Genomic DNA, 27,714 nt, shown 5'->3' on the forward strand with positions numbered 1-27,714 from the left:
CAGAACAAGTGAAATTAACTTGGAAAACATGATAAAACTTAAATCAGCCACTTTGTATTTATACTAAACCATTGAAAACAATCTTTTTAATGAAAAAGACCATTATCCATTATAAATAAAGTCCCAGACATACATCAAGTTCCAGTGCAGAAGTTTTACCCATTCTTACCACCCCATCTTCTCATCTTCTTCAGTGGAAATATACCGTATACCAAGTAGAAATGAATCAAATTTCAGATACTGAGAAGTAGTAGACTGTAGTCAACGCCATCGTACAACAAGCAAGGGGGTGGGGGAGGGAAAATTGAGGCTATCAAATGTCCTTAAGTGTTAGGAGGTTGTAGTGTAGCTAGAGGTGTAGGGGAGTCACTTCTGCTCCCGCCTCCACACGATGACCATGCCTTTTGCATCACTAGAGGCCAGCAGACTCTCGTCACAGTTGAAGCTCACATCAAGCACCGCTGCGCTATGACCTTGCAGTTTGTTCACGATAGCTTTTGTCGCACGTTCCACATCAAAGAAGTACACGCACATATCCTCACTTCCAGTGACTAAGGATGAGACAAAATACAGGAGATGAGACAGTAAGAGACAGAGTAAAAAAAAAAAAAGGAAGGAGGGCAGATGAAGCAGTATGAAACACAGTCAGTAGCAAAGCAGAGAGCAACAAGAGGAGACACAGCGGAAACTGCAGACAGGCCAAACGGCAGAATGAGCAGTTGCAAAGAAATATAACTAGAGCTTTTCAGTCTTGGGTATTTATAAATTGTAATGAAGGTGGTTAATTTTCCAGTTAATTAGGAATTATTTAAGAGTACAATGGTGTGTTAGCCATATTAGTTCAGTTTTAAAAGGCCTGCCTGTCCCCCCCCCCCTTTGAAGGCCTGCATCCCCCCCGAAGGCTTACCTGCCTGTCCCCCCCCCTTTGAAGGCCTGCATCTCCCCTGAAGGCCTGCCTGCCTATCTCCCCTGAAGGCCTGTACCCTCCCTCCCCCGGAAGGCCGCACCCCCCCAGAAGGCCGCACCCCTTCCCTCCAAAGGACTACACCTCCTTCTTGCATCTTCCCCACTGGCCTCCTGAATCAATCTTCTTCAGGGACCAATTTGCAGACCGGATATGCAATCTAGGGAGGTCTGCTGTCTGCCTGGAGCCAGGATACGAGATGTCACCGCCAGTCTGGATAGACTACTCACGCCCCGAGACCACTTTCCTATGCTTCTTGTCCACATAGGAACCAACGACACTGCCAGGAACACACCGGAGACCATCACCAGAGACTTTGGAGCACTGGGTGAGAGGCTGAAGCGGACAGGAGCGCAGGTGGTTTTCTCATCGATCCTCCCAGTTAGAGGCAAGGGAAGAGCCAGAGATGAACGTATCCTGAGGACGAACGAGTGGCTACAGGGATGGTGCCGGGATATGAACTTCGGATTCCTAAACCATGGGGAAGCGCTACAAGGACTTCAGGGACCAGACGGACTCCATCAGACCAGTAGGGGTAAGAACGTCTTCGGACACCGACTAGCCCGCCTGCTTCACAGGGCTTTAAACTAGGTAAGTCAGGGGAGGGTACCCATTCACATATTAGTGCAGAAAGGAATTATCCTGATGAGGTGAGTCGAAACTCCACTTCCATGTCCAAGGTAAGTACCCACATTGCAAACAGTTCTTTGGGAGTCACACCGACTCGGGTAGGATACGCCTCACAGGGACTTAGCAAACACAAGATATGGAAGGCCATGTATGTCAATGCACACAGTTTAGGTAACAAAATTCTAGAATTGGAGGCTGAAATAAGGAATGCCGACCTAGATGTGGTGGCAATATCTGAAACTTGGTTCACGGACTCACATGGGTGGGATATGGCTATACCGGGCTACAATCTACTTCATCAGGACAGAGAGGGCAGGTTAGGAGGGGGGGTAGCTCTATACATTAAAGAGGACATCAAAACCACCAGGATCACAGATGTCAAGTACACCGGGGAGTCCCTCTGGGTAAACCTGGCAAGAGGCAGAGAAAAATGCCTGTATCTAGGTGTGGTATACAGACCCCCAAGACAACTGGAAGACATGGACGCAGAATTAATTGAAGACATAGAGAATATCACTCTATGAGGAGAAGCTGTACTGCTAGGGGACTTCAATATGCCTGATGCAGACTGGAACTCATTTTCAGCGACAACCAGCGGTAGCAGGAGGCTCTTAACCTCCATAAAGGGAGCACGTCTCAAACAAATGGTAACGGAGCTCACTAGGGCCCAGGCGATCCTCGACCTGGTACTCACCAACGGGGAAAGCGTCTCAGAGGTCTCAGTAGGAGATACGCTAGCCTCCAGCGACCACAACATAGTATGGTTCAACCTTAGGAAAGGCTTCCCTAGATCAAACAAAAAAACAAAGATACTCAATTTCCGGGACACAGACTTCGCACGCATGGGAGATTTCGTCCATCAGACGCTGCAGGACCAAGTGGAGACCGATGATGTAGAAGCTAAGTGGTTAACACTGAAATCAACCATACATGAAGCAACTAGCCGCTTCATAAAATCAGTAAATAAACGACAAAGAAACAATAAACCCCAATGGTTCACCGTGGAGATCTCGCACCTCATTAAGGAGAAGAAAAAAGCGTTTCTCTCCTACAAGCGCACGGAGAAAAGAGAGGCAAAAGTAGAATATAGGACCAGGTCTACAGCGGTCAAAATGGCAGTTAGGGAGGCAAAACTTCGAGTGGAAGAAATTCTGGCAAAAAACATTAAAAAGGGGGACAAATCCTTCTTCAGGTATATTAGTGACAGAAAAAGGAACACAGGCGGGATAGTACGCCTTAGAAAACCGGACGGAAGTTACGTGGAAGCAGATTCCGATAAAGCCGAACTACTGAATGAATACTTCTGCTCAGTCTTCACCTGTGAGGCACCGGGACACGGTCCGCAGTTGAAGGCAACACAAAGCACAGAAGACCCGTTTCAGAATTTTGAGTTCACACCAGGTGAAGTTTACAGTGAACTGGCAAGACTCAAGGTGAACAAAGCCATGGGACCAGACAATTTGCACCCAAGAGTGCTCAGAGAATTGAGCGATGTCCTGGCGAAACTGTTGGCTGAGCTATTCAATCTCTCCCTAAGTAAGGGGAAAGTTCCCCTGGACTGGAAATTAGCTAATGTCGTTCCTCTGCATAAAAAGGGTTGCAGGGCAGAGGCTGCGAATTATAGACCGGTGAGTCTCACATCAATAGTGTGCAAGCTCATGGAAACACTAATTAAAAGCAAATTGGACACGATCTTGAATGAAGGGAATCTTCGGGATCCCAGTCAGCATGGATTCACCAAGGGTAGGTCCTGCCAATCCAATCTCATCAGCTTCTTTGACTGGGTAACAAGAAAGTTGGATTTGGGAGAGTCTTTGGACGTCGGGTACCTGGACTTCAGTAAAGCTTTTGACAGTGTCCCACACCGCAGGCTGCTAAGCAAGATGGAATCGATGGGGTTAGGAGAGACACTAACTGCATGGGTCAATGATTGGCTGAGTGGCAGACTTCAGAGGGTGGTGTTTAATGGTACCCTCTCTAAAACATCAGAGGTGACCAGTGGAGTGCCGCAGGGCTCGGTCCTGGGACCACTCCTTTTCAACATATTCACAGGGGATCTGACTCAAGGGCTTCAAGGTAAAATAACACTATTCGCCGATGACGCCAAACTATGTAATATAGTAAGTGAATGCAATTTACAGAATTATATGGCGCAGGACCTGCTTACATTGGAAAGTTAGTCCTCAACCTGGCAGCTAGGCTTCAATGCTAAGAAATGTAAGGTCATGCACCTCGGAAGCGGAAATCCATGCAGGACATACTTCTTGAACGGAGAAACTTTAACTAGGACTTCAGCAGAACGAGATTTAGGAGTAATCATCAATGCAGACATGAAAACTGCCAATCAAGTGGAGAAGGCTTCATCTAAGGCAAGGCAGATATTGGGTTGTATCAATAGAAGTTTCGTCAGCCGAAAGCCTGAAGTCATAATGCCATTGTACAGGGCCATGGTGAGACCTCATCTGGAGTACTGTGTGCAATTCTGGAGGCCACATTACAGTAAAGATGTGCGCAGAATTGAATCGGTTCAACGGACGGCCACCAGGATGATCTCGGGGCTCAAGGGTCTCTCGTACGAAGAGAGACTGAACAAATTGCAGCTCTACACTCTTGAGGAACGTAGGGAGAGGGGAGACATGATCGAAACATTTAAGTACCTCACGGGACGTGTCGAAGTGGAAGATGATATTTTCTTTCTCAAGGGACCCTCGGCCACAAGAGGGCACCCGCTCAAACTCAGGGGCGGAAAATTTCATAGCGACACCAGAAAGTATTTCTTCACAGAGAGAGTGGTTGATCATTGGAACAAGCTTCCAGTGCAGGTGATCGAGGCAGACAGCGTGCCAGACTTTAAGAATAAATGGGATACCCATGTGGGATCCCTACGAGGGTCAAGATAAGGAAATTGGGTCATTAGGGCATAGACAGGGGGTGGGTAAGCAGAGTGGGCAGACTTGATGGGCTGTAGCCCTTTTCTGCCGTCATCTTCTATGTTTCTATATGTTTCTTAACTTCAGCAGCCTGCAATAAGATCGCTGGCGCTAGCTTCGGAGGTCTTCTCTCTGCCGCGGTCCCGCCCCTTCTCTGACATCAGAGAAGGGGTGGGACAGCAGGAGAGAGAAGATGCTCCGAAGCCGTTCAGCAGCTTGCAAAGATTGCCAGCGATCTTATTGCAGGCTGCTGAAGATAAGAAGATTGATTCGGGAGGCCAATGGGGAAGACGAAGAGCACAGCAACGGGAGGCCAGCGGGTATGCCACCTCCCGACTGACCCTCCCCACTCAAAAGGCAGCGTTGCCGCTCCTGCTTTAGAGGGCGAGTGGGGAGGGTCAGTCAATGAATCGGGAGGCCGATTTTTTGGTGGGGTAAATCGATTTGAACCGATTCACCCAAAATGAATCAGTGAATCGATTCGAATCGTGAATCGGGCAGCACTAGTCAAGAGAAAGGCTACTAAAATGATGTGTGGTCATCATAAGGCATATGGATATAGACTTAAAAATCTCAATATGTATACTCTTGAGGAAAGGCAGAAAAAGGGAAATATGATAGACACCTAAGTGGCTTAAATGCGCATGAGTCATGTCTCTTTCATTTGAAAGGAAGCTCTGGAATGAGAGGGCATAGGATGAAGTTAAGACGTGATAGGCTCAGGAGTAATCTAAGGAAATACTATTTTATAGAAAAGGTGGTAGATTTGTTGAACAGTCTCCCGGAAGAGGTGGTGGAGACAAGAGACTGTCTGAGTACAAGAAAGTGTGGGATAGGCACGTGGGATCTCTTAGAGAGAGGAAGAGATAATGGTTACTACGAATGGGCAGACTGGATGGGCCATTAGCCTTATCTGCCATCATGTTTCTATGACTCTCTACCCCACTTAAACTGCTTGCTCCAAAATTTTACTTTGTAGGATGATGGGGCAGACTCGCCATAAACTGCAGTTATGCATTCATGGATATCCTTTGACTTTTTCCCTTCTTTTGTGAGAAATTTTATCACTGAATGATTCTCCAAATATAGCAGTTTCTTACTTGATTCGCACGAGGACTCTTCTGACATCCTGACTCTTGGAATGTTAGACTTGCACAGAGCCACAACTGTGCATGAATAACCTTGAGAAATATCACAACGTGCACAGACTTGTTTCAACATGCTTGCTACTTTCTTTCATACTCAGGTCGATAAATTATTGAACGCCCCTCATAATAAGCAGTTGAAATTCTTACCCACACAGGCTCCCTGGCGGAAAGACATAAGAGGGCAAAAGATACTGCGGATGGGGTGCGAGCTCTGCTGGATCTGAAAGCTCCTCTTTAACTGAAGAGTTCCTTCATTATCAACAACCCTAGAAAAAAAGTACAGAAACAAGTAACAAAAAAATTAGAAGAGCTAATAAAAACCTCATCGCTCCCCATCTGAAAAATATAAGAGAAACAACTACATGCAACAGATAAAACTGTCCAGATGAAGCAAGGATACAAGGAAGAGAGACACACACAGATGAGGATGCAAAATGTATTGTCTCTTACCTATAGAGGAGGAGCTTGTTAACACAGGCATTGACAAGCAATGAGGGGTCACGGGCTTCCCTACTGATCCATGAGCGAGCAGAGATGTTTGTAATGGCACTGCCTTCATTCACTACCAGGCGCTTAGCCTTTGTCAATTTCCCTGCAAGTGGAGAAAAAGGGGGAACTTGAGAAACAAGAGCACATAAAGGCCATCCCACCCATAACCTTCATTTCCAATAAAACAGTTCTGACTCTTGCCCACATGCCCTGTGTCACCTGTAGCCATATCAAATAGGAAGGAAAAGATGCTGCCTCGCTCGTCACCAGCCCATAGGATGCGTCCAGGGGAGTCAAAGGACAGTGAGAGAACACGACCTGTCAGCTTGCTGGAACCACCTTTTACCTTCTTTCCCGTAGAAATATTCACCACATGGATATTATGTTTCCCATTGCCCACCTAAAGTAAAAAAAAAAAAAAAAAAAAAGGAGCAAGTGTGAGGACTGGAGCACAGAGAGACCATGGAGTATTATGAGGAAAACTGTGCAGGAGACAGGAAGCTCAGCACTCACCACTGTGAGATTGTTGTTCATGGGTTGGAAAGTACAGCAGAGAAGTTCTGAAGTGTCGGGATCAGGAATTTCCCGGATGCACTTGCCATCTTCAGTGGCCCAGATGCGTAGTGTGGTGTCCAAAGATGTAGATACGATGACATCATTGGAGAGGGACCAGGCAAAGTCCGTCACCCCCTGTGAGTGGCCCCTCAGTACACGCACCACGGCTGGAGGCGTGGGCACCAGTTGGCATACTGAGATGGTGCCATCCAGTGAGCAGCAAGCTAGCAGGTGCTTGTCATCATTGGCAAACTGCACCTTCGGTACTGAAAGAGAGGGACACATACTGTTTGCTAAAGAGAGGGAGAGCACACTACCAACAGCAGAAGGGAGGGAAAGGACTCGCACTCCTGAATCTGAGGGTCAGGGGGAAGAGAGAAAAATTGCAAACTCCAGTAAGACAGAGGGAGAAAGATTGATAATACCACTAAGGGAACAATACAAAAAACCAACACTACTGAGACAGGAAAAAGACAACAGCTTTGCTGAGATGCAGCAGAACCCACCCATAAGAAAAGATGATCGCCTACACTTTTAACATAGGGAAAAAGGAGAACAGACTTATTAGTCCAGCTGAGACGGGATGGGGCAGAGAATGGGAAGGAAACAGCCACGCATGTTAAAATGGAAAAGAAAGGGGGAGAGAGCATCAGTACCACTGAGAGGGGAGGCTGTTAGACAATTTGCACTGGAATGGATGGGAGGGGAAGGAAGATTGCAAGTTTCATAGCAGGAATGAACTATTGAAAAAGAGCCACAAATCTTTAGTCACTATTGAATACATGTTTTAGTACTAGGGAGGAATCATGCTTTAAAACTAGTGCTGCCCGATTCACGATTCGAATCGATTCACCGATTCATTTTGGGTGAATCGATTCGAATCGATTTACCCCACCAAAAAATCGCCCCCCCCCTTCGATTCATTGACTGACCCTCCCCACTCGCCCTCTAAAGCAGGAGCGGCAGCGCTGCCTTTTGCTGGCCTGCCGCTTCTGCTTCAGAGGGCGAGTGGGGAGAGTCAGTTGGGAAGTGGCTTACCCGCTGGCCTCCTGAATCAATCTTCTTAACTTCAGCAGCCTGCAATAAGAATGCTGGTGCTAGCGATCTTTGCAAGCTGCTGAACAGCTTCGGAGCGTCTTCTATTTGCCGCAGACCCGCCCCTTCTCTGACGACTGAATCGGGCAGCACTACTTTAAACAAGGCTCTCTCAAATTTGCAGACACAGAGAAAAAGAACCTAGCAACTTTAGTGTCCCTGGTGCAATACCTTACCTGCTTCATCTACATGCTGGTCAAAGATGTGGTGCATGCCCGCAAAGGCATAGTTCTCACTCAGTGTTGTGTCTCCAGCCATGGCACGGCTAGCCTCAGCCACAGAAGTGGGCACCAAGCTTCCTGGGGGCCTGCAGCATCAAAGAACTAGATCAGAGTTGGATGGGAATGAGGGATTAAGGAGCCCAAAGGACTAAAACTTAACTCCCATTATCTGGCTACAGAGACACTGCAATAGGGCTCTCTCAGAGATAGAGGACGTTCTATTACCTTAACTATTAAAACTGAGAAAAGGAGGAGGGGGGAGGCTTGTGCCCTGCTCAACATGGACAGAGCTGGAAATACTCAAGGACAAAGATTATAAATGCAAAAATTTGGGTTTCTATCCTCATGACCAATTTTGAAACAAATTCCTTGGGTTTCCCCTCTGTTGCTCCCTTTATATCACATGCGGCCCGTTAGATACTATTTTGAGGCCCTCAGTATATTTATCATAATCACAAAAGTAAAATAAAACAGTTTCTTGATCATAAGTCTCTTTAGCTATAAATTACAATATTATTATTAAGACTTAGTCAAAAGGAAAGATTTATAAACTATAAAGAGAGTTTTACCTCATGCAAAATTGTCATTTCTTTAATAAGACATTAACTATTTTTTTCTGACCTCCAAGTACCTACAAATCCAAAATGTGGCCCTGCAAAGGGTTTGAGTTTGAGACCATTGCTTTATACCTTCCCAACTACATCCTTCCTGCTGATTTCTGTTCCTTCTTTTCTATGAAAAACTAGCATTCCTTTTTCTATTCTAATTTTGAATTTTATTATACACTTCCTTGATATTGAAGGAAAGATGGTATATCAAATAAAGCAATCCAGAACATAAATCCATACCCTGGAACTCAAGGCTCTGGTACAGTCTCCCATAATATCTAGCTAGGATCTCATATTTCTACATTTCCTGCGATAGGGCATTAACTACTTGGTGGAGACGGAAGATCAGCTATATGGTGACACAAGCTTCTGAAGAAATACTTTTAGTCAGTCCTTGTTTTCTGGCACCCCTCCTCCCCCGATACCTCCCAATACCTGAAACTGTTGATTTGACATAGAAAAAAACTTATTGTCCTAAAACATAACTGCCAGTCTCACCTCTCCTCATACACGGCACGGTTCATTTGGGCTTGAAGCTGATAGGAACCACGACTGACAGAGCGACGGTGACCTCGTGCGCCTTGCGTCCGTGGATCTTCTTCAAAGTCCTGAGATGAGAGAACAAAGGATCAATACTGATAGAAGACAAGGTGCAGCATTTTCCCAGAGTTTCCAATAATGGTGGAGGGCAAAAATAGGGGCCACATAATCAGTGGCATAGTGAAGGTAGGAAGCACCCGGGGCAGTGGCACCCCCACTGCGCCCCCGTTCCTTCCATGTCAACCTCCCCACTCCTTTGCACCCCCAACACTACACTCACGTCCTCCCTTCCCACCCCGTACCTCTTTAAATCTTTGCCAGTGTGAACAGCTTCTCTGGCCTGCTTTTTTTCACTGGCGTTGGCTTTCCCTCCAACGTCACTTCCTGGCCCCATGACCCAGAAGTGATTTCAGAGGGAGCCAGGCTGGAGTGAGCAGCAGGCTGTAGTAGTTGCTGGCAAAAATTTTAAAGAGGTATGTGGGGTCGGGGAAGGGAAGTCGTGAGCGCAGCATGAGGGGATGGGGAAGTGCTGGCGCCCTTACCAAGACGGCACCCGGGGCGGCCCACCTCCACTTACTACACCACTGCACATAATTAGAGTTTTAGGGAATTCATAATTAGAGAATGACAAAGGAACAAATTTGTCCCCATCTCCGCGGGATCTATCTCCATCTCTGCAAGCTCTGTCCTCATCTGCACAAGCCTCAAACACATAATTTTACAGTGGCGGGAACAGAGAGAGTTCGCGGAGACGGGACGAGGATGGAGACAGATCCACAGGGACAAATTTGGCCCAGATTCACTAACGATAACGATTCAATCGCTGTTGGTCGATTACTGGTCGATTTAGAAACAGCAATCGATTCACTACCTTTTTTGCATGCAAATGATTTGTATCCTTCTCTCAGAATGTCCAGCACCCAGCGATCTGAGGTGATGTTCACCCATTCCTCCCCCAATTCGAGGAAGACCGGCCGAGGGCCTGACATCAGAACTGCTTCTTTGGGGTGGAAGTAGAGCATGCTGCTGAAAACTGAAGGTGCCTAGCTTCAACAAATCTTTGCCTGGTGTTCTGATAAGATCTTTGACCCAAGAGACCTCTGAAATATTGATGGTATCATCTGGAGAAACAAAAATTAGAATGCCCCGGCCCTTGGAAGACCGAGGCTTGCTGTCCGACAAGGACACAGGTTTGTGTTCTTACACGCTAGCCATAAGGTTGTCCAGTCCCTTGCCGAACAATAACTGCCATTAAAATGGCATTTTACTGAGGGTTGCCTTGGACAAAGAATCCCAATCACTGTCTGATGCACAGCATCCAGCGCACAGAGATAGAGTAAGCCAACAGCTTGCTCACCATTCACCATGCCCGGATTTTTTTCATTTTTGAGCTACCTCCCCACCATTGGTTAACCCCCTTAAGGTCTAAAAAAGAACGTAGATGTTCTGGAGTGAAGAAAACATATTTTAAACCCTGGAACTTAACAACACATTTGCAGAGATAAGCCAACATAAATTGTCACCCAACCTCCTTGCCTCCTCTCTCATCCCCAAAAATAATTTCCGTCTTTCCTGAGTTGCTTTGGTTACATCGTGGTGTAACCATAAGTGTTATCATAATTGAATTAATATCTTGTTCAAATATAAAATTAACAATTAGAGTAGCTCTCTTGGTAATATCTGAAGATGAATTCTCGAGAACTGCCATGAGATTTTGTAAATCATTGTCAATGGCCAGATTCTCACCCATAGGTATATCATTAACATCAAGATTTATTTTTGATGCAGTCAAAAAACTGCATCAAAAAAAAATCTTGATGTTAATGATATACCTCAATGGCCACAAATTTGGTTTTGGAGAATGAAAAGCACAGTTACTTACCGTAACAGGTGTTATCCAGGGACAGCAGGCATATATTCTCACATGTGGGTGACGTCATCTACGGAGCCCCAGCGCGGACAGCTTTTCAAGCAAACTTGCTAGAAGTTTCAAGTTTGCACACTGCACCACGCATGTGCATGCCTTCTCGCCCACTAGAGGGCGCATCCCACCTCGTGGTCCTCAGTTCCATAACTAGCAGAGAAGCCATCCCCGGGGAGGCGGGCGGGTTGTGAGAATATATGCCTGCTGTCCCTGGATAACACCTGTTACGGTAAGTAACTGTGCTTTATCCCAGGACAAGCAGGCATGATATTCTCACATGTGGGTGACCTCCAAGCCAACCAAAAAAGGGCAGGTGGGAGGATGGCAATTCAGGAAAACAGATTACGCAACACCGACTGGCCAAACCGGCCGTCACTCCTGGATAAAGTGTCCAGACAGTAATGAGAGGTGAACGTATGAACCGAAGACCAAGTGGCAGCTTTACATATTTCCTCCATAGGAGTGGATCGGAGGAAAGCCACCGAAGCTGCCATCGCTCGGACCTTATGCCCCGTGACTCGACCCGGGGGCGGAAGTCCAGCCTGAGAATAGCAAAAAGAAATGCAAGCAGCTAACCAGTTAGACAGAGTGCGCTTGGAAACAGGATGTCCTAATCGATTAGGATCGAAGGACAAAAACAATTGAGGAACCTTCCGATGAGACCTGGTGCGTTGAAGATAATATGCCAATGCCCTCTTACAGTCAAGCGTGTGAAGCGCCGTCTCGCCAGGATGGGAGTGGGGCTTCGGAAAGAACACAGGAAGGACAATGGACTGATTGAGGTGGAAATCAGAAACAACTTTAGGTAAAAACTTAGGATGGGTGCGGAGAACCACCTTGTCATGATGAAAGACAGTGAAAGGAGGGTCCGCAACCAAGGCTTGCAACTCCCCAATCCGCCTAGCGGAGGTGAGGGCAATCAAAAACATCACCTTCCAAGTCAGAAATTTCAAGAGAGACTTGTTGAGTGGCTCAAAAGGGGGTTTCATCAGTTGAGCTAAAACCACATTCAAATCCCACACGACTGAAGGAGGCTTAAGAGGGGGACAAACCCTGAGTAACCCTTTCATGAAGCGTGTCACCAAAGGATGGAGCGACAGGGGACGCCCATCCAGATGTTGATGGAAAGCAGAAATAGCACTAAGATGAACCCGCACCGAAGTGGTTTTCAGGCCAGAGTGCGACAGATGAAATAAATAGTCCAAGACCGAGGACACCGGAACCGACACCGGATCCAGGTGAAAAGACGAACACCAGGTGGAAAACCTGGTCCATTTCTGCGAATAACAAAGCCTCGTCGAGAGCTTGCGTGAGGCTTCCAACACCTCCCTCACCGATTGAGACAGACCAGGCGAAATTAGGGAGCAAGAAACCAAGCTGTCAGGTGTAATGACTGAAGATTGGGATGTAACATGGATCCTTGACTCTGAGACAGCAGAGAAGGAAACACAGGCAGAAGAAGAGGCTCCCTGGCACTGAGCTGAAGCAGCAGGGAGAACCAGTGCTGCCGCGGCCACCGAGGAGCAATGAGAATCATCGTGGCAGCGGACGATTTGAGATGTACTAACGTTCGCATGATCAGGGGAAAGGGAGGGAACGCATACAGGAACCTCCCTTCCCAATCGAGAAGAAAGGCATCGGCCTCCAGACGGTCCCGGGAGTACATCCGAGAACAATACAGGGGCAGTTTGCGGGTCTCCGGAGAGGCAAACAGATCCACCTGCGGCGTTCCCCAGCGAGCGAAAACCTCGCGCAGAACTCCGGAGTGTAGAGTCCACTCGTGCGGTTGCAGAAGTCGACTGAGTTTGTCCGCCAGACAGTTCAGTTCTCCCTGGATGTAGACCGCCCGAAGGAAGATGTTCCGGGAGACCGCCCACTCCCAAAGGCGAAGAGCCTCCGAGCAGAGGGGCCAAGAACCCGTGCCACCCTGCTTGTTCACATAGTACATCGCCACTTGATTGTCCGTGCGGACGAGGACAACCTGATTCTGCAATATGTGAACGAATGCTCGAAGTGCTAGAAAGATGGCCCGAAGTTCTAGCACGTTGATGTGACACCGACGGTCCTCGGCAGACCACAGGCCCTGCGTGCGAAGACCGTCGAGGTGGGCTCCCCACGCGTACTCCGAGGAGTCTGTGGTCAGAACCTTGCGAAAAGGAGGGGTGAGAAACAGTAAACCCTTGGACAGATTTGAAGAGTCTGCCCACCAACACAGCGATTTCCGCAAAAGCGGAGTCACCGCAACGAGGCGAGACGCTGGATCGTACTCTTGACGCCACTGGGAAGCGAGGGTCCACTGAGGAATCCTCAAGTGCAGCCTTGCAAACGGAGTGACGTGGACCGTCGATGCCATATGACCGAGCAGCATCATCATGCGCTGGGCCGACACCACCGACAGTTGAGAGACCTGACGGCCCATCCGCACCAAGGCTTCCAACCGCTGGGGCGGGAGATAGGAGCGCAGGCGCACCGTGTCCAGCACCGCGCCTATAAATTGAAGAGACTGAGCCGGGCACAACTGTGATTTTGGAAAGTTTATCTCGAACCCGAGGCTCTGCAGGAAGGCAATAGACTGTCGGGTCGCTGAGATAGCCCTCTCCCTGGTCGGGGCTTTGATGAGCCAATCGTCCAGGTAAGGGAACACATGAAGCCCCCGAGACCTCAGGGCTGCCGCAACCACCACCATGCACTTCGTGAAGACTCGTGGGGATACGGCCAGGCCGAAGGGCAGGACCCTGTACTGGAGGTGCAGGTCCCCCACCTGGAATCGTAAAAATCTTCGGAAGGCGGGATGCACCGGAACATGGGTGTATGCTTCCTTCAAGTCGAGGGAGCACATCCAGTCCCCTTCCTCCAAGAGAGGATATAAAACCGGGAGAGATAGCATTCGAAACTTCTCCCGGACCAGGAATTTGTTGAGCTTCCTGAGGTCCAGTATGGGGCGCAGGTCCCCGGTCTTTTTTGGGACCAAAAAGTAACGGGAGTAAAACCCCGTACCCCGCTGGTCCTTGGGGACCGGTTCGACCGCCCGAAGCACCAAAAGGGCCCTGGCCTCGGCCAGAAGGGTCGGCAGCTGTGATCGGTTGCAAGAGGCTAGATTCGGGGGATTGTCCGGTGGCGAGGACACAAAGTTGAGCGAGTAGCCCTCGGAGACGGTCCGGAGCACCCAAGCGTCTGAGGTTATCTCGGTCCATGCCATCCGGAAGAACCGAAGACGCCCCCCGATGGGAAGGGGTTCCTGAGATTTCGCGGAGGGGAACCCGCCCCGTCCGCTCAGCCCGTCAAAAGGAAGGCGCGGGTTTAGAAGGACCCTGCGCCGGGGCTTGGGTTTGTCCCCCTCTGCCTCGCTGAGATGGACGCCTCGGAGGTGGCCTCGAAAAAGCCGGAGTCGATTTCTGAGGATATCGACGCGGCGGAGGACGGAAAGGTTTCTGCGGCGGGGGTCTAGGTTTGGGGCGGACCAGGGATGCTAACGAGCGCTCCTGCTCCGACAACCGCTTGGTCGCCGCATCTAAGGACTCGTCAAATAACTCGGACCCCACACAAGGCAAGTCTGCAAGACGTTCCTGCAGGTTTGGGTCCATATCGAGGGTGCGAAGCCAGGCCAGGCGGCGCATGGCCACTGCGAAGGCCGACACCCTCGAAACCAGCTCAAATGCGTCGTACACCGCATGAAATAGGTACAACCGCAATTGAGACAGGTTGGACATAAATTTATCAAATCCTGCTCTTAGGGGGTCCGGTAAGGAGTCTCGGTATTGAGGAAGGTCCTTCACCATGCCACGCAAATAGGAGGAAAAGGTGAAGGCATAATTTAGAACCCTGGTGGCCATCAGGGAATTTGAATAGAGGCGACGGCCAAACTTATCCAGGGTCCGCCCCTCCCTGCCGGGTGGAACCGCCGCGGAAACCCGTGAGGGCTGTGATTTCTTTAGGGCAGACTCCACCAGAAGAGACTGGTGGGAGAGCTGCGCCTTTTCGAACCCTTTAGGGGGCACCGTCCTATACTTGGCTTCCATTTTAGAAGGCACCGACGTGACTGTAAGAGGGTTCGACAAATTCTTCAACCAGGTCTGCAGAAGGACTCTGTTGAGGGGGAGCCTAGGCACCTCTCTAGGAGGAGTGGGAAGGTCCTCCTCCTCCAAAAATTCTTTGGAATATTGCGAACCGACCATAAGGTCTAACCCCAGGGCTCGGGCCATGTCCTGAACAAAAGTTGTAAATGAGGACGGTCTGGCCGGGGGAGACGGGGTTCTCGACCTCCCCACCGAGGAGAGGGGAGAAGCCTCATGGGAATAATGAGGATCCCTGACCGACCCCGAGTCCCAGGATCCTCTCTCCAAGGCTCTCGAGGGGGAAGGAGAAGTTTTCCGCCTCGCAGAACCCTTGGGTGAGGACCCCGGGGTCCGGGGGACACTCTCCCACTTCCTCGGCGAGGCGACACGGGAAGACTTCCCATGAGGTGATCGGAGGAGCCTCGGATTGTCGAGGCGCAACTCCGACACCTGAAGCGCCTCGCCCCCGAGCGGCGAGGAACGACCGTGCCTCCGAGGCGAGCCGCGCGGGCGCTTCGGCTTCCTCGATCGGCGCCCCGTCCGAGGTTGCGTCGAGGGCGAGGCGTCCCGGGAAGACCCCGAGGAAGAGGAGGAAATACGGCGCACTCTGCGCAACTTTTCCTTGGGCCGCACACTCCGCTCAGGCGGCCCCCCCGAGGTCGAGGTCGAGGGCAGGGCCGGGGCCGAGGTTAAGGGGGCCACAATACCCGAGACCGAGGCCACCGAGGCCGGGGCTCCCGAGGTCGAGGGCGCCCCGGCCGAGGCCTGCGAGGTCGAGGCCGCCGGAACCGCAGCTCGCTGCAACACTTCCAAGGCCCCCGACAGCTCCGATGAAATAAGGGCTCGAAGGAGGTCCTGAAAGGCCGGGATCCCCACGAAGGTTGGGAGTTCCGGGTCCGGAGCACACTCCCTGGAGGGCGACCTCGGTCTCGAGTATTTCCTCGGGGTGTGCGAAGTCGAGGTCCGAGGCGGGGCCGGGGTCGACCCACCCGCCTTAGCCGGAGTAGAGGATGGCTTCTTTGCTGAAGGGGATGGAACAGAGGACTTACCCGAAGCCGGCTTTCCCGAGGACGCCTTCGAAGCCGAGGGCCGAGGCGAAGCCGAGGCCCCCGAGGACGCCGAGGCCAAGGTCAAGGCCGGGGCCGAGGCCGAGGCCGACGTCGAGGCCTTAGGCGGCGCGTCCACTGCAAACAATTCCGCCATTCTGGCCTTACGGCGACGGAGGGCTCTGTTTTGAAAAGTAGCGCAGCGATCACACGAAGCTGTCGGATGATCGGGCCCAAGACAAACAATGCACCACCGGTGAGGGTCAGTGATGGAAAGCAACCTCTCACACCGGCTGCACTTTTTGAATCCCGTAACAGGACGGGACATCAACGAAAAAGAAGGCCGGGAACGACCGACGTCCCGCGGCCACGGCTGCCGGGAGCCCCCGGAGCCTAACGAAAAGTAAAATATTTTTTTTTTTTTTTTAACGAAAGAAACAAAAGAAAGGAGCACCGCGAATCGATCAAATAACAAAAAAACAACGAAACGCGGCAGCTAGAAAGGCAATACAACTGGAGCTCAAATCCACAGGGCTTTCTGGCTCCGCGGAAAAAATTGAACTGAGGACCACGAGGTGGGATGCGCCCTCTAGTGGGCGAGAAGGCATGCACATGCGTGGTGCAGTGTGCAAACTTGAAACTTCTAGCAAGTTTGCTTGAAAAGCTGTCCGCGCTGGGGCTCCGTAGATGACGTCACCCACATGTGAGAATATCATGCCTGCTTGTCCTGGGATAATGTACGGTGTCAGCATCTATGAGACAAACTTGGTTTTTTCTGTTGCATAGAGCGTTGTGGACCCCTGTTAGGTTGCAAAAATTAGATAGTTCTTTGTCTAATAGATGTTGGCATTGTCATCTGGAAGCAGGAACTTTAGATCATTTATTGTTTCATTGCCCATTTATTATGAATTTTTGGAAATCAATTTGGGATCAAATTAATAATTTATTAGATAACCCAGTGGCTTTATCCTATGATACTGTGATATTTGGTATGGAAATGAGAGCAAAAAGTCAGATTTCTGCGAATAACAATAAATTATTACTTATAATGACTGGTGTTGCCATTCAGCAAATTACATATAATTGGAAAGATTGGAGGAGATTAAATAATAACTTTTGGTGGAACTCTTTATGCCATATCTATAAAATGGAAAGATTTATTGCATTACAACGGGGATATTTTAAGAAATTTCAGGATGTGTGGAATCCATTAACAAAATATTGTAAAGATTAATTGAAATTGTTTCCCTTATATTTATCAATTTAAGGTTTAGGGGGGGAATTTTATCATTACATGATTTATATGATAATGAAATATATGGGTGAGAGGGATGGGAAAGGGGAAGGGATAAAAATTTATGTAATGTACCAATGATTGTTTGTAAGTGATGTATTTATTGTTAATGTGAATGAATATATTTAACACTTGATGTAATTTTGAAAATGAATAAAGAATTTATATTAAAAAAAAGATTTCTTTTTGATACAGGTAAATAGTAAGGTTTATTTATAGGCAGGATCTGGCCTTGAGGAAAATTCAAACATTCTATAAGAAATTTTTTTAAGCCTTTTGAACACAAAATCAATTGTGCGGTCTTGGGCGTCCTTTACCACCACACCACCTTCACTGGGAAAAGAAGTGTGCTTAGTAACCTGCGCCACCAAAGAATCCATCTTTGGGGAAACAAACAGCTGATTAAAAGTATCTGTCATTGGATATAGCTTAGACATAGCCTTGGGCCACGTGTAAAGGACCTTCTGGCACTGCCCAGTGATCTATGAGCATCATCTTGACATCCGGATGGTCAGGAAAACAAGTACACTGTGGCTTCATGCTACACATAAAGTAGCACTATGCTGTCGAGGACTGAGGAATCTCTAATTTCAACTCCTGAAGGGATTCTGAAATTATCTGTGCAGCCACATTCTCCACTGTGGAAGTATCTGTCATAAAAAGTAAAGGCATGAGATCATCATCGGGATCATCCGAATCGTCCTCAGTTGGACTGTCCCCCCAACTGCACATGACTGTTGATGGGGACCCGTGCCCTTGGAGGAAGGGACTCCCAGTGCCAACAGGTATGCCATAGTAGGTGGATTCAGTGAACTCTTGTTAACCAGATACTCCTGGAACAGCATGTTAATAAACTCTGGGGAAAATCCTTGCCCGAGTGCCTGGGGTCCCCTCTGAGCCCTTTTTGGAGCTTTTTTGGGATTTTCGCACTTGCGCTACCTCCATCCCTATTTTGGACTTTTTGACTGGTCCACAGATGGTCTGAGCGCCAGAATCCCCTGAAGGAACAGGGGAGCTAAAGCTGATGATACTCCCCCCCCTCACACGCTGCGTGGTACATGGATCACGCTGGTCGGGATCACGCTGGCCCAACAGCCATCCAATGCAAACATGGCATGAATCTGAAGTATCCTGCCCCAAGGAGTCCATTCCACCTGTTATCTTGCGAAAACAAGATCTTTTGAGGCAGATTTTAAGGGAAGGGAACCCTCAAGGAAGCTCCAGAAACTCCTCAAAACCCCCAAATTCAACTCCACCCCATTGTCTCTCAAAGACAGTAATGGGTTGTACTCACTGTGCTAACATGTGCTGTACCTGCATCAACTTACACTGTAGCTGGATAAAGGGAAAGCTTTTTTTGCCTCAGACACGCAATCAGGATTTCCAGGGGCTTGTCTCTTTGGGCTGCCTTTTACACAGGCTGAACCAGCCTGAAACCCTCTATCCCTCTAGTCTCCACACGCTTCTTCGTAGGGGAAGGGGGGGATGCAGCCAGCACCCGCAAGGTCTCCCGACCAGCGTAGGTCCCAATAACAGCCTATGCTCACACAGGTGAGCAGATTCTCAGGAGCTGAACACCGAGCCAATCCAAGTGTTAAGGCAGGTTGGCCAGACAGGTGCCCTGCAGCAAGGGTGGCCCACCCAGTTAGAGATTTCAGAACCCTGAGTCTGCAGCTTTTCCCAGGCAGAACGGACCCAGGCCTACTTGGGAGCTCTAAAACACTGAAAGCCTCGAAGAAAATACCCGAAAATAATAAATAGAACAGATGAAAAAGACACTTTCTCCTCACTTCCAGAAGGAAAAAGCTGAGAAGAGAGGGCAATGCCAGTGATGCAGGGAGGCAGATTTGAAAACATAGGATGATACCTTCTGCATCCCTTGCAGATGAAGATGCACTACCCAGAGGTTCAGGACTTGTGCTTTTTGCACTGGAACTGCACATTCCTTTTGAAGTGTTTTTTTAAATTTTGAAAGCTTTTTGCTCTATCCCTTTCTATTCCAACCACTTTAGTTGTGCCACAAAAAGTTGATATATCAAAATCCATGACCCTTTATATCTTTTTGAAGGCGAGATCTCCAGAAATATACACAGTATTCCAAATGAGGTCTTGCCAGAGTTTTATACAGAGGGATCATCACCTTCGTTTCTGAATGAATCCTTTCCACACCTATCTTAAACCACATCATCTGGTGGTCACTGGATGCCAAATGATCACCCGCTATAACATCGGAAACACTCTTCCCATTCGTAAGCACAAGTTCAGTATGGCCCCATGCCGCATGGGTTTCCATTACCATCTGCTAGAATAGTTCCCCCTGTAAAGAATCCAGATCTCCCTACTCCTAGAAGACCCCACAATAGGGATATCCCAATCAACATCTGGCATATTAAAAATCACCTATTAGTAGTACTTCCCCTTTCACAGCTATATTTTGAATGTCTTCCAATTAATCCTGCTCTTTTCTTCTGTCTTTGAAGGAGGCCTACATATCGCACACCATTCGCACTTTCCAGATTGACCCACAGTGCCTCTTCTTAACCCTATAGGTCTTGCAATTGTGTGGTTTTAATCAGGGCTGTGGAGTCGGAGACAATTTTGGGTACCTGGAGTTGGAGTCGTGGGCACCAGAAACTGAGGAGTTGAAGGATTTATCTACCGACTCCACAGCCCTGGTTTTAATATTGTTTTTAACATATAATACTACCCCATCTTTCCTGCCAAAAGGATTAGAATGAACCAGATCAGGATACCTGATCATTAAAAATATCCTCCTACAGATGAGATACCTTGCCTTGTTGTTGGGACTGAGAGTCTAAAATGCAGAGGTAGTGCAGAAAACAGCTGCAAGAATGATCACTGGTATATCTCGTTATCAACATATATCCCCAGTGTGGAAATTATTACATTGGATACCTGTAATGTTTCGCATTGAATATAAAATCTTGATGATTTTACATCAAGAAATATATGGAAAGGTACCTTGGCACCTAAAGCAAGTCATCAGGAAATATCTACCATCTTGTTCTTTGAGATCTGAATCTGCCATGAGGTTGAGCCTTGAGCATGGGTGTGAGGTGCGTTATAAAAAAAAACAAAAACAAACAAACCATGGAGGGCAGCAATTTCAATAGCAGGACCTCGATTATGGAATGATTTGAATGGGTCACGGAGGTTGTGTCAAGATCTGAAGAGTTTTAAAAAAATCTTTGAAAACACTTCTTTGTTAAGGTTTTCTGATGATGTTGAAATTGTATGAAGGATTAGTATGTTAATGAGTCTATGGTTCTCTTTTTTACTTTGCATGTAAATTGTAATTCACTTAGGTTGTTAAGCGGAATATACATTTTTAAAATAAAATAAAAATATCTGTCGTTGTTCATGGGCTTAAAAAGGACTTAGGCAGAAAGTCTCATGCATGAGCAGTAACACCTATCCAGATTTTTCCAACATGCTCTAGGGCAGGAGTGCCCAAATGGTCGATCGCAATCGACCAGTAGATCTCAAAGGGTATGTGGCATCCGGGGCCCAACATTTTTTGACACCCCCCCATCTATATGAAAAATATGATTTTTAGTAACAATCCACATATCGCACAACAAGAGTGTACCTAGGAAAAGGAAGCAGATCTTAAACACTGCAGTGAGCACTAGAACACCAACACATACATTGTAAAACTAAACAAGCCAGATCCCGCACAGTCAATTGATCCTGTAGTCAATGCCAACTGAAAACTATGTTCTTTTCATACACACAGAACAGAGCTACACCCTCGCACAATATGGAATAATCACAAACTTAAAATAGAAATATGTAGACAAAAGTTAAACTGAACCGCCAAGAAACCAGACCCTGGATACAATGCAACACCACAAAAACAGTAACACATGTCCTCTAACACAGTGCAAAATATAAAGACAATAGATGTAAATTTGAAAAAACTGATACATAACAATCACCACTTTACAAATTAACAAATAAAAATAAAACAAATAATGAGAAATAAAAAAATACCATTTTATCGGACTAATCCCCGTAAGCTCGGTCCCCATCCCCGCAAACTACCTGATTCCATCCACACAAGCCTTGAATTGTTTATATTAAAGTATAAATAGAAACAATATTCTGTACAATTGTCAATTTATAAATCAGCGTCTTCTCTCCACTCTCTCTTCCCCATTTCCCTTCAGTGTCCTCAGTCCACTCTCTCTCCACTTTCCTTCAGCACACACACATAAAAACAAGCAAGTAATTTTATATCATTTTCATTCTATTCATTCATAGAAATTAAAGTCTAAATAATGCCAGTCACATAACAAAACATGATTTTACAAAAATAATTCCCTGCACAGTCAAGCCTGCAAGGATTACTAGATGTCTGTCAGCAGCTCCCCTCCCTCCCTCCCCCTTACCTTTGTGGCCAAGTCAAAATGATCTACCAACAATAAAATTTAAAAAACACAAAGCACGCTGTACACAGAGAAAATGTTAATTATCATTTATATTCCGCGGGTTTTCAAAGAGGTCAAGGCAGATGACTTTATGCAATGTCACCTCAGTAACAACTATACAAAAATAGACAAATATTCCCCCTCCCTTTTTACTAAACCGCGATAGCGGTTTTTAGCGCAGGGAGCTACACTGAATGCCCCACGCTGCTCTCGATGCTCATAGGCTCCCTGTGCTAAAAAACGCTATTGCGGTTTAGTAAAAGGGGGCCATAGTGCAAAATATAGACAGCATATATAAATTCTCAAAACGGACACATTTTGATCACTAAATTGAAAATAAAATCATTTTTCCTACCTTTGGTAATTTCATCAGTTTCTAGTTGCACTTTATTCTTCTGACTGTGCATCCAATATTTCTTCCCTTCTTTCAGCCTCCTATATGCTTCCTCTCCTCCAAACCTCATTCCCTCCCCAAACTTTTTCTTTGTTTCACCCGGCCCCCTTCTTTCTTTTTCTCTCTCTCCATACCCCCTTTCTTTCTGTATGTCAGTCTTTCTCTCTCTCTCTCTCCGTGCCCCATTTCTTTCTTTGTTTCACCCTGCCCCCTTCTTTCTTTCTCTCTCCATGCCCTCTTTCGTTCTGTCTTTCTCTCTCTCCGTGCCCCATTTTTCTTTATTTCACCCTGCCCCCTTTCTTTTTTTCTGGCTCCCTGTCCCCCCCCTTTCTTTCTTTCTCCCTGCTCTCCCCTCCCCCATGCCACCACCATTGGGAAAATGCTGCCACCGCCGCTGGGGAATAAGCTGCCACTGCCGCCATTGGGAACAGGCAGGCGCCGAGTTCGCTGCTTTTCTTCCAAGCGGGGCCGACCAACTCTCGCCGCCCGATGTCAATTCTAACGTCAGAGAGGACGTTCTGGACCAGCCAGGCAGTGATTGGCTGGCCCAGAATGTCCTCTCCGACGTCAGAATTGATGCGGGTGGCGAGAGTTGGTCGGCCCCATAGGGAAAAGCAGGGAGAACTCGGCGCCGGCCTATTCCCGATGGCGGCGGTGGCACTCAAGTGGCTAAAGAGCCGCAGTTTGCCGGCCTAGGGAGAACACTAGAGGGTGGCCAGCTGTGCACCCCCTTGGGGCATAAACCCGGGGTGGACCGCCCCCTCCCACCCCCACCTTGGTATGCCACTGTCTGTATCTCACTCCCTCCCTATGACCAAAAATTTTCCTTTCTTCCATTCCTGTGTACACAACCATCTCTTTCCCTCCCTTCCTCTCTCCCAAGTCCATGCCTTCTGTATTCAAAAACGCACTCCCTCCCTCACCTCTTTCCCTCCCTTCCTCCATCCTCTCTCCCAAATTCATGCCTTGTGTCTAAAAATGGACTCCCTCCCCCCTTTTGTGTTCCGCGTTTGCCTCCTAGCCCTCATCTTAGCAACTTTCTCAGCCAAATGCAACTCGAGCTGCGAGGCTCGTCTTCTGTTCCTACCTGCCTGCCGCGTACACATAGCCGACTGGAAGTCTTCCCCGATGTCAGCGCTTACATCGGAGGGAGGGCTTAAGCAAAGCCTGCCCTCCGACATCAGCGCTTACATCGGGGAAGACTTCCGGTCAGCTATGTGTGCGCTGCAGGCCAGGTAGGAGCAGAAGACGAGCCTCGCGGCTCGTTATATTTAACCCCGAGTCCCCCGTCATCCCTGTTCAGCTCTCTCCTGTGCACCCCTTTGGGGCGTGCACCCGGGGCGGACCTCCCCCCTCGTCCTCCCTAGGTACGCCACTGCTCAAAGGTAACGCGAGTTGATCGCGCTGCCTTTGCAATCTTGTTCTTCCTTCCTCCCTGAGCCAGGCCAGGCGCGTATAAGTGCCGGACCCACAAAACTTCACCTCCGACGTCAATTCTAATGTCGGAGAGGAAGTTCTGGGCCAGCCAATCGCTGCATGGATGGGTTGGAACTTCCTGTCCGACGTCTGAATTGACGTCGGAGGTGAAGGCTTGTGGGCCCGGCACTTGTATATGCCAGGCCTGGCTCAGGGAAGCAGGGAGAAATTGGTTTGGTGGCTTAGAGGTGTGGCAAGGAGAGAAAAAAAGAATCGGGGAAGTGGAGAAATCGGCGCAATGGCTTGTGGGGGCAAGGGGAGAGAGACAGAAAGGCAGGCAGGGGGAGAAAGAAAGAAAGAAAGACAGGCAGGGGGAGAGAGAAAGACAGAAATAAAGAGGGGGCAGGGGAAGAGAGACAGAAAGAAAAGGGGAGGGGCAGAAAGAAAGACAGAACGAAAGGAATATTGGATTTACAGAAGAAGGAAGTGCAACTAGAGACTCATGAAATCATCAGACAAAACGGTACAAAAATGATTTTACTTTCAATTTAGTGATCAAAATGTGTCCGTTTTGAGAATTTATATCTGCTGTCTATATTTTGCACTTTGGCCCCCTTTTACTAAACCGTGATAGTGGTTTTTAGCGTCAGGAGCTGCGAGGGGCATTCAGCGCAGCTCCTTGTGCTAAAAACCGCTATTGCAGTTTAGTAAAAGGGGAGGGGGTATATTTGTCTATTTTTGTATAGTTGTTACTGAGGTGACATTGCATATTTTAAAGTCATCTGCCTTGACCTCTGAAAAAAACTCAGAATACAAACGATAATTAACATTTTCTCTGCATACAGTGTGCTTTGTGGGTTTTTTTAATTTTATTGTTGATAGATCATTTTGACGGTCATTTTAAAAGTAGCTCGCAAGTCAAAAAAGTGTGGGCACCTCTGCTCTAGGGAATGCACAATATCAGCACTGTCTGATAATGTCACTCACTTGTGTGGCTGCCCTCAGAGAACTGTGTGCCATGTATAAGTAGCAATTCTAACAACCCTAGATATTTCCAGTTGGTTAATCTAAACCTTTCAGTTTACCTACCTCCATACGGTCCAGAGTGGTGCGGCTACTGCGGACACTGTTGCTGTAGGCACGGAAACTGCTCTGCTCCGACAGTGGCCCGTATCGCTGAGCAAGTAGCTGGCTACGTAGCTTCAGGTACTGTTTGCGGAGAAGCGGGTCATAGCCAGCCTTGGCATTCTCTCTTAGCAGCTGGCTGCGCCTACGGATGTACTGTGTTCGAAACTGAGGGAAGCTTGGGGTGCGGTAGGCGTTGTATCTATGTTGAGAAAAAGACAACGAGAGCAACCTAGTGGTTAGAGCAGAGGATTGAGAACTAGGAAAACCAAGATTCAAAACCCACTTTTTCCACTAACATTCCTTTTGACCCTGGCTAAGTCACATCACTCTCCACTACTTCAGGTGCTGTTTAGATTGTATGATCTCTTGGGTGCAATCCGAAAACTGTACTGGATTTGTCATTTGGCCCAAGCTCTGATTGGAACAAGCTGCACTAACTTGTATAGGAGCAGTGCAAATGATTCTGGGTGTCTCAGACATGTGTGCCTGTCTGTTCTGACCCAGTCCTAGTTTCAGTTCACTGCATCAATGATAATGTAGTTCCAGTTTTTCTAGTTCAGTGAAATCAAATGAAGCCACAACCACATTCAGCGCAACCACATTCTTAAGTATGAGTCGTACTTAAGTCAGGTGTCTGTAACTTGGGCACTGCCTGTATATGACATCCACTCGAAACTGTGTGAACCAAAACACTGATATACCAGAAAATCACCAGGGACCTGAAAAAAATTGCTGAGATTTTTTATTTCACAGACTTCATATAGCTCCAATCACCATAGGGTACAGAGAAGTTGTTTACAAAAGAAAGAAGCATATAGTGAAGAAAAAGAATGGGAGTAAGGCAGATGAGAGGGAAGTGAAATATATGTCAGGGTTTGGATACATGAGATGTAGGTGCCAGGTTGAATGTATTGGAAATAACCAGATCTTGTAGCCCACTCCAAACCCACTACTTGATATCTCACCATCTCCCATGGGTAATAGTGGATAGCATAGCTGGTTTTAAGAAAGGTTTGGACAAATTCCTGGAGGAAAAGTCCATAGTCTGTTATTAAGACATGAGGGAAGCATCTGCTTGCCCTGGATCGGTAGCATGGAATGGTGCTACTCTTTGCCAGGTACTATTGACCTGGATTAGCCACCATGAGAACGGGCTACTGGGTTTGATGGACCATTGCTCTGTCCCAGTAAGGCTATTCTTATGAAAAGATGGAGGTGAAGTCCTTGTACATGCTAGATGGGGACAGAGTCTTCATGAGGTGTTTGGCAATTACAAGGGGAAAAGGTATGTTTTTAGGGTTTGTTTTTTAAAGCAAATGAGATAAATTACCCACAGATGTGAGGCAATGCCAACATTTATCGTTATCTCTAAATGCTGCTTTTTTCATACGAGAGGGAGTCCAGGTGACTGTCCACATAAGAAAATAAGTGGATTGTGATAAGCTAGCTGACAAGAGAAGCCTATTTAGCTCTTATTATGCCTGATAACACTTTTTGTCTCCACCACCTCCATTGTGAAGGCCATTGCAAGCATTCATTACCCTTTCTGCTATTACTTCTGAATTTATATCACCTTTCACTTTCATCCTATGCCCCTTCGTAGAAACATAGAGCTGAACTACACGTTTACCCCAGTACATGCAGTGACTTGTAGGATCTTTTTGCTTAAGGGATGCAACAGGGAAATCAATGCACCAAATGTGTGCAAACGGTTCCCATCTTGCATCAAGCCTGGTCTCTAGTATGATCTTACCTTGCGTCTACTGCCAAGACTTGCTGCCACACTGCGGCCATAACACAATCTCGCGGAGGACAGGCAGCCTCAGGTCGGCGCTAGATAAATAAATAAACACACACGCATAGTCTGAGTAGTGGAAGGTGGGACGCGAGAAAGTTAGCAGCAACCCATCACTTGCAGGGTCCCCAGCTCCTCTGCGGCTGAGGTCGGACACGTCTCTTCTCGGGTACCAGCGAGCCTCCGACCACCGCAGGCTGTGTGTGACGTCACCGGCCTCCACAATGACGCTTCCCACCGCCCGGCCAAGCTGTGGGGTGGAGGAGGTGGTGGGAGCCCTATGACGTTCTTATTGCGTTCGAGCTCTATTTTTAGCCTTTTCTTCCGCCTCATCCTTTGTGCGCGGATTGATGACGACATAGTCGAGAGGCGGAGGATACGCGCGGCTTAGTCCCAAGAAGAAGGGGTCTGGGTAAAAAACCAGGATTAGCAGGATCCTCATTGACTTGTATTGAGATCCTGGTAAAATTGCAGGATTTTCCGGGATCCTGGTCCGAGAGAAAGAGAGAGAGAGTCCTGTGTTTTAGCCAATCCTCGAAGCTCAATGGTTGCGAGAGAAGGCACTTCTCCCCCGCCCCCCAGCACTGTAATTCTTGTGATACAGTTCTGTCATCTATCTACACCACGATGTAATTAGTAAACATTCTTTCTTTCATAATTTGAGGAACAGAATAGAGTTGCTCTTCGGGCACCATGCTGCTCCGCAGTAGAGACTGTATTAATTTCATACTAGTAAATGAACGACGTTAACATTGATGCTTTTTTTTTTTTTTTTTTTTGGGGGGGGGGGCAGTTAAACATTCTTTTTGTCTGCTTGAAAACATAGAAACAGATGGCAGATAGAGGCTAAATGGTCCATCCAGTCTGCCTCTCCACAGCATCCACGATCTCCTCCTTTCCCTATGAGATCATCCACGTCTGTCCCAGGCTTTCTTGAATTCAGACATACTTTGTCTCCACCACCTTTACTGGGAGACTATTCCATACAACTACCACCCTTTCTTTTAAAAAGTATTTCCTTACATTACTCC

The 27,714-nt window shown here is 47.7% G+C and overlaps 1 protein-coding gene across 1 annotated transcript; it reads right to left on the bottom strand.

The window, feature by feature from the left end:
• Positions 1-9: 9 nt before the first annotated feature.
• On the bottom strand, positions 10-27,029 carry WDR13 (WD repeat domain 13). The gene is made up of 9 exons (XM_033923575.1): positions 26,642-27,029; positions 24,850-25,087; positions 9,139-9,248; positions 7,988-8,118; positions 6,675-6,982; positions 6,381-6,561; positions 6,123-6,264; positions 5,820-5,938; positions 10-551 (listed from the first exon to the last, which is right to left on the bottom strand). Exons 1-9 carry the CDS (start codon positions 26,680-26,682, stop codon positions 367-369), a joined length of 1,455 nt encoding a protein of 484 aa, XP_033779466.1. The 5' UTR covers positions 26,683-27,029; the 3' UTR covers positions 10-366.
• Between the last annotated feature and the right edge of the window lie 685 nt (positions 27,030-27,714).

This window comes from Geotrypetes seraphini, chromosome 1, assembly GCF_902459505.1.
Source record: "Geotrypetes seraphini chromosome 1, aGeoSer1.1, whole genome shotgun sequence".
In the NCBI taxonomy this organism is placed as follows: domain Eukaryota; kingdom Metazoa; phylum Chordata; class Amphibia; order Gymnophiona; family Dermophiidae; genus Geotrypetes; species Geotrypetes seraphini.

Excerpts from the sequence above, each read along its gene's own strand:
- WDR13 (XM_033923575.1), bottom strand. The coding sequence starts at position 26,682 with ATGGCCGCAGTGTGGCAGCAAGTCTTGGCAGTAGACGCAAG. Across the intron at positions 9,249-24,849 it reads CCACTCTGGACCGTATGGAG|GACTTTGAAGAAGATCCACG; the intron begins GTAGGTAAACTG and ends CTCTCATCTCAG. Across the intron at positions 552-5,819 it reads CCGCCAGGGAGCCTGTGTGG|TCACTGGAAGTGAGGATATG; the intron begins GTAAGAATTTCA and ends TCTCATCCTTAG.